At 43.0% G+C, this 11,160-nt stretch overlaps 2 protein-coding genes across 3 annotated transcripts; both read left to right on the forward strand.

Annotated features, from left to right (window-relative positions):
- The first annotated feature begins 777 nt into the window (after positions 1-777).
- Positions 778-1,495, forward strand: LOC120965013 (uncharacterized). Its single transcript, XM_045228770.1, has 2 exons — positions 778-1,377; positions 1,478-1,495. The coding sequence occupies exons 1-2, from the start codon at positions 778-780 to the stop codon at positions 1,493-1,495; spliced, it is 618 nt and encodes a 205-aa protein (XP_045084705.1).
- Positions 1,355-4,490, forward strand: LOC120965383 (uncharacterized). 2 transcript variants are annotated; one of them, XR_012183768.1, is made up of 3 exons: positions 1,355-2,010; positions 3,225-3,785; positions 4,253-4,490. XR_012183768.1 is itself a non-coding variant. In XM_073498790.1 (2 exons), exons 1-2 carry the CDS (start codon positions 1,497-1,499, stop codon positions 3,317-3,319), a joined length of 609 nt encoding a protein of 202 aa, XP_073354891.1. In that variant the 5' UTR covers positions 1,355-1,496; the 3' UTR covers positions 3,320-4,490. The 2 variants fall into 2 exon arrangements, 1 of the variants encoding a protein (XP_073354891.1); XM_073498790.1 differs by having other exon boundaries at positions 3,225-4,490.
- The last annotated feature ends 6,670 nt before the right edge of the window (positions 4,491-11,160 follow it).

Below are 11,160 nucleotides of genomic sequence, written 5' to 3' on the forward strand. Positions count from 1 at the left end.
GGGTTGCAATTAAACCACATATCCATTGGATGAACAACACAATTAATGTGCAATGCAATACATATTGCCTAATATTAACATGCATTAATGCACATACATGATTACTGGTCATTTTGAGGGGTTGCAATTAAACAACGGATTGGATGAACAACACAATTAATGTGCAATGCAACATATATTGCTTAATATTAACGTGCATTAATTCACATACATGATTACTAGTCAATTTGAAGGGTCGCAGTTAAACAACATATCGGACGAGGTCGTGCAATTTGTTTTATCATTTTAGAGAAAAAAAAGCGAAATGGCTCGCACGGAACATAAAATACTAAAACGGACGACGTCGTGCAAAAAAAAAAAGAATTGCTTAGCGAGCGGTGCGACGTCAGATAGAGGCAGGAAACCAACGGGATATATTCGCGAAGACGAGAGAAACTGGTAATCAAGCGCTGTGTCTGTGTGCGTGTTAGCCTGGCGAGGGGGCCGCGCGCGCATTCCATCGAGCACATCGCCTACATATATACCCCAGGAACACGCCGTGGACACCAGTACACCACCCACAAGCCACCGATCGCAACCGCCCTCTGTCCTCTCCATCTCCTCGCCAAGGATCCCTTCCCCACTCGACTCAAAGTCGAAACTCGCGTTTCGGCCGTTTCATTCTCGCCGAGATCGCCATTCCTTCTACCCTGAAGAAAAAACTCAATTCCTCCCCTCCTCTCGCTAGCCTTCCCTCCTCTCTCGCTAGCCTGAAGCCCTCCCCTCCTCCCGTCGGCCATGGAGAATGACCAGCACCCCGACGGCCACCAGCCTAACCCGCCGCCACCACCCCAGCAGCTTCCCGACGACGTGCTCCGAGATATCTTCCACCGCCTCCCGTCGGATCCCAGCGCCCTCGCTCTCGTCTCCTCGTCCTACAATGCCTGGCGGCGCGTCGTCCACGACGAGGAGAACTTCCTCCGCTCCTTCCGCGCGGCACACCACGGCATCCCACCACTCATCGGCTTCTACTCCGACCCCTTCTACGGCGTGCTCCAATTCACCCCGACCACGCCTCCTACCCCGCCGTTGCCCCCCGCCCCCGCTGGGTTCCAAGTCTACGGTTGCACGCACGGTCGTCTGCTCCTCGGCGGCAGAGACGGCGACCGCGCCCTCCTACTTGTCCGAGATCCTCTGACCGGGGAGGAGCACTCCATCCCGCCGGCGCCTGGCCTTCTCCCCGGGCAGAGCTGCGGCGCAGCGCTGATCTGCGACGCCAACCATGCTAAGGGCGAGGACTGCCACTCATCGCCGTTCCGCGTCGTCTTTGCATATAGCGAGGACTATCCACCCGGCGGCTGGCACCCGCCCATGGCTCTCATCAGCACCTTCGCCTGGGTGTACAGCTCAAAGAAAAGAAGCTGGGGTGGCCGCCCGGCGGCGGCCATGGGCGTCAAATGCTACTTCGATCCGAAGCCGAGCGCCGTGGTTGACAAAGGTGCCTCCGTGGCCGTGAGATGGATGACGATGACGGCTGGGGAGGGCAATGCAGTGCAAGACCTACTCCTAGAATTCCACCTCGACACACAAACTCTACAACTCAACAGATACCAGATGAATTACGCGGCGACCACTTTGTTCTCGCGCCGACCGTGGTGGACGCGCCCGTCGGCATCGCCGGCGTGATTGAGAACTGTGTGGTGTTACTTTCCAGGGTGAATGGCGTTGAAGGCTGGATTCCACGTATCGTAGCTAGACTGGACAATCTACTGCCCGCTGGTCCTGCTGAGAATGGTGGCATTGGGCTTCTGCCTTTTGAGATGGGGTACGCTGATGAGGAGGAAGATGAACTGGCAGATGACTGGACTGAGCCGCGGGTGATCGGGGTCTCGGAGGAAGGGGACACCATTTTCTTGCAGACGGAGATGGGTATTTTCATGGTCAACTCAGAGTCTGGGCAGCATAAGCGAGTTCTTCAAGCGGATCAGTCTTTCTCGGGTGTTTATCCCTACTCCACCTTCTATACAGCAGGTACGAAATAGCTAGTATATGCATAGTTTCTCATATCTCTCCATCTCCATTAATTAATAGCATTTTATTTTTGCGGGGCCATAAATTAATAGTATTGATTAGCAAGTCTTCCACTTGCGGGGCCTTAAATTAATAGTATTGATTAACAGTATGGACTTTCGCAGAATGACATATGTGTACTAGAAATTTAAGCATAGTGCTTCTCTGTAATTTTAACTGGAAGTGTCGAATCCGGGTATAAGTAATTTTATCTGAAAGCAGTGAAAGCCCTAACATTGTTATGATTGTGGCACAAAAGGATGTAGTGTCATACTCGCAATTATAATTATAAATTTGCGAACCTTGCTACATGATTTAAACTTGTTCCACTCACTATGTTTGCATTGGCCTCCAAAACTTCTCTTTGATACATCTGCCCATCGAGAATCAAGAGTGTAGCTATTGCCATTTATATCCCAACAACTTATCCCTACTAAATTACTTTGGGTAGTCTGTTATTTGAGGTTATCTTGTACAAAATAAATTATTATACTATGTGAATACTTGGTTTTTGCAAATGATGCAATCGAGGACAAAGATAATTATTCCGAGGGAGTAACTGTTAACGAAAAGTAACAACTTACGTGTACTGTTAAACCTCGACTGTACATATATCTTCTTGTATTCAATATTTTTTAGTAAACATGAGATGATTTTATCATTAGTGACATAGTTCCATACATAGAGTTTAGACCAAGAAATATGTGACCATATAATGGGTTCAAATTATTATGCTATATAGAAATCTAGAAAAGATACGAAACACACATGTCAATTTCAATACATTGTAGAAACACACATCTTATTCTTGCGTGCTGCTCCGAAGAAACATTCCGTTTAAAATTAGAGAAAACTGTGGTTTCTTTATGCATTGGGAAATTGATTTCAGAATGTCACATAAATCAAGCCAAGGCTTAGTAGTTTACAGATATGGTGAAATTGATTGTTAGGGTTTGAAATATACGTTCACCGCAGGACCTCCTCAGTTTATGTGTACATACAAGTGTACATGTATCTTCATGTGTGTGTATATGATGCATGTATACACATTTGACTTCTTCAATTCAACTTCTTCAAATGTATATTTCATCATCACAACATGTATGTATATTCCTCGTCAAGTATATCTGCTGATATTTTATTGGGTCTTGTATCTTTCTTGTTTATTCATGCAGCTGGTAAAGCAGTTTTTGATGATGTACAACAGGACCAACAGAACAACAATATACAATCAGGTCAGCATGCATCTCAAGTGTGTTATTCCTTATGATGAGCTCAACGATGTCACAAGTTATCGTAGGGGAGTTCTGAACTGGTATGCAGTCTGTGATAGGATTAACTGCAGAGCTAGTAATGGCTAGGTAACTTCATCGACTTAAATCATATGTTAATTAAACAAAGTGGTGGTGGGAGCTTTGACCCTTATAAAAGCTTTGTTATAGATTTCAGATAGTATAGACACTAATGAGCAACTGTTACCTATCAGTTTCGGTTGTCTTATCTTTACACATATTTTTTTTATTTATATTGACGGTGATATTGTGCTACAGTACATCATGTCATGCAAAGAATTTGTACACATGTTTGGATAAGTATTGTGTATGTGTATTTCTTGCTTGTTTTCCAGATGCTTCCATCCTTAATTTGCTATTCTTGTATTTCTTGTAGGTGGACAAATCAGTACTTTAGGTGAAAGTAGCGATGGCGGTGCTGACTAGTTTTTGTTCAATAAAGAGGTGATGACTGATTGTATCATATGCACCCTTTTTTTGTAATTTGAATGTTTCCTATGACCTAATCTTGAAATAAGTTGATTTAGTTGGCATTTTTATTTTAATGAAGGATCACTTGCTACAATACTTCGTAGGGGTACCTCTCAATAAGTTGAGTTATAGGTTAGCTTTATTGCAGAGTATCTGGGCGCAAGTGCACTTCAATCATTATCCTAATAAAATATTTTCATCAATTTATGAAGGTGAAACGTTTGCGGGAAATGAATTTCCTTTCTTGGCCTTTTAGCCATCATATTACTTGATCACAGAGTGTTTCTTTCCCACAACAATGTATATAATTTTGGATGGTCGAAATATATTTAACCGGTTGGATTAAGGAGTGTGAATACACATGATAGTCTTCACCATGCTTAATATCTTAGGATTTATACATTTTTATTGATACTAACAAGATATTTATTGATTTTTAGGTACCAAACCGCTTCTAAGGTGATTTGATATAATGGACATATGATTGCTTGAGCATCAAAATTGAACTTGTCCTACAAAATATAGTTGTTCTATGCCCATAATAGTTTCTCCTATTTACTGAATTGGATCTGTGTTATCCTTGACGATTTTCCTTACCTATGGTTCCTAATATTCCTAGGACATTATACATGCAAGAAGTGAACATTAAACATTTTGGATTGAGATATTTATTTGCAATGTATTGTGACATAAAGCAAATATGTTAAATTGTGGTATGGAACTTATATGTGACCAGAGATATGTAGCAGTTGTTTTGATACCCTTGTACGTGTATCTAGCTACTAAACATCTCCTAGGCTGATCAAAATTATAATTATCTTTCCCAAGCAAAAAATTTATATTATAATTTTCTTTGGTCTGCTAACGATCTGCATATTACAACAGTTTAGGCCCATCCAAAAAATTCAGAAAAATCACTAAGGGCACACGTAGGTGACATGACAAGGGATGTAGCAGAAGTTTAGTACCACTCGGATTCGGAGAAAGAGTTGGATATCGAATGCTTGCGCTTAATTTTTGCCGGTTAGGAACGGAGCTTGTGCTTAACTTTTGCTGGTCAGCAACCGAGAGTGCTTAGCATACGAGCCATGATCTTTTTTTTTCAGAGTACGCGAATGTGTACCATATTTTTATAGAAGGAAGAATCTCAAGTAAAAGAAGACTACAACTTGTTGCGAACAATGAGCATGGACAACGCGAACTCCGACTGAAAGACAACACCACCTCCGAAAAAACAACTACAAAGCAAAAAAAATAGCTTGTCCAAAACTGAGCAACATCACCGCGTCTCGATCAACGCTGGTCACCTCCAAAGACCACACCAACTCCGACTGAACTTCCCTTGTCGATGCACCATCCACCCTTGATGCGAAAAAGGAGGTGGCAAGTAGATGGAGGAACTTGGTCGGTTCACTAAAGCCACCGTCTTGGACTCACCGGCAATGACGTACATTGCGCCACTGAAGATCACCTTGGACAACGACGAGCACCAGACGTAGCGCCACATGGAACCTCAAGACCGTGTCATCAAGCGGGTTGCACCCAACAGAGTAGCGACGTTAAGAACGCCACCATCGCGCCGCTTCAACTCCAAACCTAGGCTTTCGCCCGAAGACTGCAACCATCTAAGACGAGCCACGACCTAAGACGTCGGATTGTGGGCTATTACCAACTCGAACGTGGGTCCAGCGCACGTCTCTCCACCCGGCTGCACCTATATAATGGTGGCGATGGCCAAGCCTAGCCGCCATGATGAACATATCACATCTGCTCTGCCTCCACGCACACTGCCCACCGTCGTTCCATTCCTTGTTGTTGCCACTGGTGATCCCATCCCGTCCACTGTGTAATCGGTTGACGGGAGAGCAGGCCTCCGAACCCCACCTCTAAAGATATTGTATGGGAGAGGACATATTAGGTTTTTGGGGAGCGTATCCTACGCAACTAACACGCCGTCGTTCATCTATGTCCACTACTTTGTCCACGTCGTCGTCGCCTCTGCCATCACCATGAGCCAGCAATCCGAAGACGACAAGAAGGCCACCGATGACAAGGCTGCCGAAAGATTGCCACTGCCGCCGCTACGGCCAACGCTTGGCTGACTGGAGGGTATAACCCATTTATCCCGCTCCTATTTATTTCTGTTTTAGCAATACTAGCTACGTAGGTAAATGTTTCTACTATATGATTAGTACATGTGTACCTGCGTACCTGGTTAGAAATCATTATGTGATTAATACTGCCCATGTAATGTTTATGATATATTTCTAGATAACATTAATAAAAAATTGCTACTTTTCTTAACACTATCCATCTAAAAGATAGGATTTAGGTCACAGATTTTGGATATGGCATCGATCGGCTCCCTTAAATGTCAGCATAAGTACTATGTAGTAGTTGTTTCGATACCATGATATCTGTATCTAGCTACTACAATACTATATCCTAGGCTGATCGGATATTATATTTATCTTTAATCTAGCTAGTCCATGAATACGTGCTAGTGCTCCCTCATAATATATGTAATATTAGTTGATTGCATGACCACATTTAGATTTGCATGATTCGTCTCTCTCTCTCTCTCTCTCTCTCTCTCTCTCTCTCTCTCTCTCTATCTCTCTCTCTCTCTCTCTCTCTAAAGTATTATCCTAGCAGTCTGAATTGTGGAATGTAAAGACTTCAAGTATCTGCCCGATATTCTAGTTTTCACTGAGGTGCCCATGGCTCTCTCTCTCTCTCTCTCTCTCTCTCTCTCTCTCTCTCTCTCTCTCTCTCTCTCTCTCTCTCTAACGCCAATTTTTGCAAATGAAAGATGAACCTGAAATTGTCCATTTTCATGGGAAATAGGCTAAGTGACCATCACATTTCTAATCTACACGAATTTTTACTTGAAAGTATGAAAGATCCGCGTTGCCATTAATTGTAGTGAGAACACTGAGTATTTCCTTGTTGCTGCCTCCCAATGTTTTTGGCATATTAAAATTGTAGTTCTCGAAGCAATGGAGGAGTAATACTTCTCCCATGTCCAGAAAGCTCACCTTCTCAAAGTATTTTATCGTGTTCTAATTGGCATCCCTAAACATAATGTGTCGAGATTTTTCCCTCGCTGACTTATGTGCCACCCACTTACCCCAACTCTCAATCCTCGAGGCACCCTTCACCGACAAAGAAATTCATGAGGCTTTCCTGCAGATGAGTACTCTTGCTAGCCGCGGTCCGGATGGTTCTGGCTCGGCTTTCCACCGGAAGTATTGACACTCTATAAAGCACAATATGCTTCCCTTCTTCCAAGCTTTGGAAAATTTCCGAAGTAGTTGACACAATTCGCAGAAATTTCTTTTAGGAGGAAACTTGCACGGGGGCCAAGTGTCTTATTCATTGGAGAATCGTTCACAAACAAAAAATGGTGGTATAGGGGTCAAAAACCTTAGTATTTCGAATAGTTGTTTACTTATGAAACTGGCTCCAGTATTTTTTATATATTCCAAAATATTTCACCGTAAATTTTCAGCTCATTTGGAGATGTGCAGAATAGGTAACTTTGACGTAGCTTTTTCAGGTCCAGAATTCCAGCTGCAGGCATTCTCCCTCTTTGTGTAAACCTTGCATATTATAAGAGAAAAGGCATTAGAATTACTCCATAAAGCATTAATATGCATAAAAACATTTAAATAACAGTACGAAATCATGATGCAAAATGGACGTACCACTCTTGCGTGAGTATACCTCTATCTTGGTCGTCCACTATTCTTTTGAGATCAGTACGGTACGACTCACAACAACTTTTGTTGCATTTGTTCATGTGGCTCAACCGGAGGAGATGGAAAAGGGAAAATGAATATGTGTGTTGGACAGACGAATCTTCCTAGTAAGAGGAATAAGAAGGGCCGACATTGATGAGGGCACGACATCCTCCACCATGAACCAGACGGTACAAGGGCGAGGTGAAATGAAGAGGTGGTGACCATAAACAAGAAGACGCACTCCCTTGAGGTTAATGTTCAAAATGTTGAAAATCAATCAGGTTCTTGGAAAGACATTGGCGAGGGCAAGGTAAACTCCCTCTAGCAAGCACGACATCCGATCTTGATGATGGAGGTGCCACAACTCATTCTAGGAAAACATCATTGTTGAGGGTAACCACATTGCAAATGGCAGATATTTGGAACGTCGCAAATCGATAAAGGTATTGAAAATGTGTCTGTTATATGTATGCTCAACTATTGTATTAACCGTCTATGTGATATGTGTATGTTCAATTATTGTATTAAATGTGTATGTGCAATGTATGAAATGTGTATGAGAAATTTTTATATTGAGTACAATGTTGATTATGTTGGACTTCGTTTAATGCTTAATTAAATTGTGGAAATGTGGTACCACTACTGCAGGAATGCCTAGCAGTGGCGGGCGAAAAAAATTATCAATGGCGGGCAAGGCTCTCAGTGGCGGGCGCCAACCCGCCAATGGTAGCCCATTAGCAATGGCGGCCGCCCGCCACAGAAATTTGATCTAGCAATGGCGGGAGCCCACCACAGAAATTTGATCTAGGAATGACAGACGCTTTGTACAACCTGCTAAGAATGTTGTGCCCGCCACTGGTACTAATCCATTCCAAATTGATGCTATTGTAGCATATTGCACTTGGATCGGATCATTAGGTTGCATGAGTTATAAAAATTCTAGTTTTAACATTGATCCACATACACGCATCACATTACAATGATGTCAGATTAATTACAAGTAGTAGTAAAGAAAATATAACAACAATAACAAGCATATGTCGCTCATCACACATAATTAAGAGTTTGATGAGTTGCTTAGGAGTGAAATGAGTGTCAGGCGATGTTCAACACACAGACTGTTAGTAGAAGCCGCCCATACTACATGAATGACTAGTGGATGGAACAAACGGGGACCAACAGGCCGCTTGCTCTTGAATCGGATATTTGGGCTCTCAGAGAGCCCATTCAGCTACCTCACTCGGCGTGGGTATGGTGATTAGACTCTGACCAAGCCAGATCCTCAGCCTCTCATCTGTGGTCTGATAACCCACAAGTATAGGGGATCGCAACAGTTTTCGAGGGTAGAGAATTCAACCAAATTTATTGATTCGACTAAAGGGAGCCAAAGAATATTCTCAAGTATTAGCAGCTGAGTTGTCAATTCAACCACACCTGGATAACTTAATATCTGCAGCAAAGTATTTAGTAGCAAAGTAGTATGGAAGTAACGGTACGGTGGCAAAAGTAACAGTAGCAATTTTGTAGTAATTGTAATAGTGGCAACGGTAAAGTAACTAAGCGAAGATCAATATGTGAAAAGCTCGTAGGCATTGGATCAGTGATGGATAATTATGTCGGATGCGATTCTTCATGCAACAATTATAACATAGGGTGACACAGAACTAGCTCCAGTTCATCAATGTAATGTAGGCATGTATTCCGAATATAGTCATACATGCTTATGAAAAAGAACTTGCATGACATCTCTTGTCCTACCCTCCCGTGGCAGCGGGGTCCTATTGGAAACTAAGGGATATTAAGGCCTCCTTTTAATAGAGTACCGGACCAAAGCATTAACACTTAGTGAATACACGAACTCCTCAAATCATGGTCATCACCGGGAGAGGTCCCGATTATTGTCACTTCGGGGTTACCGGATCATAACACATAATAGGTGACTAATGACTTGCAAGATAGAATCAAGAACTCACATATATTCATGAAAACATAATAGGTTCAGATCTGAATTCATGGCACTCGGGCCCTAGTGACAAGCATTAAGCATAGCAAAGTCATAGCAACATCAATCTCAGAACATAGTGGATACTAGGGATCAAACCTAACAAAACTAACTCGATTACATGATAAATCTCATCCAACCCATCACCGTCCAGCAAGCCTACGATGGAATTACTCACGCACGGCGGTGAGCATCATGAAATTGGTGATGGAGGAAGGTTGATGATGACGACGGCGACGAATTCCCCTCTTTGGAGCCCCGAACGGACTCCAGATCAGCCCTCCCGAGAGAGATTAGGGCTTGGCAGTGGCTCTGTATCGTAAACGCCATGAATCCTTCTCTCTGATTTTTTCTCCCCGAACGGGAATATATGGAGTTGGAGTTGAGGTCGGGGGAGCCTCAGGGGGCCCACGAGACAGGGGGCGCACCCAGGGTGGGTAGGCGCCCCCCCCCCTCGTGGATAGGGTGTGGCCCCTGGTCTTGATTCTTTCGCCAGTATTTTGTATGTATTCCAAAAATATTCTCCGTGAAGTTTCAGGTCATTCCGAGAACTTTTATTTCTGCACAAAAATACACGATGGCAATTCTGCTGAAAACAGCGTCAGTCCGGGTTAGTTCCATTCAAATCATGCAAGTTAGAGTCCAAAACAAGGGCAAAAGTGTTTGGAAAAGTAGATGCGATGGAGACGTATCAACTCCCCCAAGCTTAAACCTTTGCTTGTCCTCAAGCAATTCAGTTGACAAACTGAAAGTGATAAAGAAAAACTTTTACAAACTCTGTTTGCTCTTGTTGTTGTAAATATGTAAAGCCAGCATTCAAGTTTTCAGCAAAGATTATGAATCAATCATATTCACAATAATACTTAGGTCTCATTTTTACTCATATCAATGGCATAATCCACTAGCGAGCAATAATAATAAATCTCGGATGACAACACTTTCTCAAAACAATCATGATATGATATAACAAGATGGTATCTCGCTAGCCCTTTCTGACACCGCAAAACATAAATGCAGAGCACCTCTGAAGATCAAGGACTGTCTAAATATTGTAATTCATGGTAAAAGAGATCCAGTCATGGTCATACTCAATATAAATTAATAGTAATTGATGCAAATGACAGCGGTGCTCTCCAACTGGTGCTTTTTAATAAGAGGAGGATGACTCAACATAAAAGTAAATAGGTAGGCCCTTCTCAGAGGGAAGCAGGGATTTGTAGAGGTGCCAAAGCTCGGTTTTTGAAATAGAGATAAATAATATCTTGAGTGGTATACTTTCAATGTCAACATAACAACCGGGATATCTCGATATCTTCCATGCTACACACATTATAGGCGGTTCCCAAGCAAAATGGTAAAGTTTATACTCCCCCACCACCAACAAGCATCAATCCATGGCTTGCCCGAAACAACGGGTGCCTCCAACTAACAACAGTCCTGGGGGAGTTTTGTTTGCAATTATTTTGATTTGGTTTGAGCATGGGACTGGGCATCCCGGTGACCAGCCATTTTCTCGTGAGTGAGGAGCGGAGTCCACTTCTCTTGAGAATAACCCGCCTAGCATGGAAGATATAGACAACCCTAGTTGATACATGAGCTATTC

The sequence above is a fragment of the Aegilops tauschii genome, chromosome 5, assembly GCF_002575655.3.
Source record: "Aegilops tauschii subsp. strangulata cultivar AL8/78 chromosome 5, Aet v6.0, whole genome shotgun sequence".
Lineage (NCBI taxonomy): Eukaryota > Viridiplantae > Streptophyta > Magnoliopsida > Poales > Poaceae > Aegilops > Aegilops tauschii.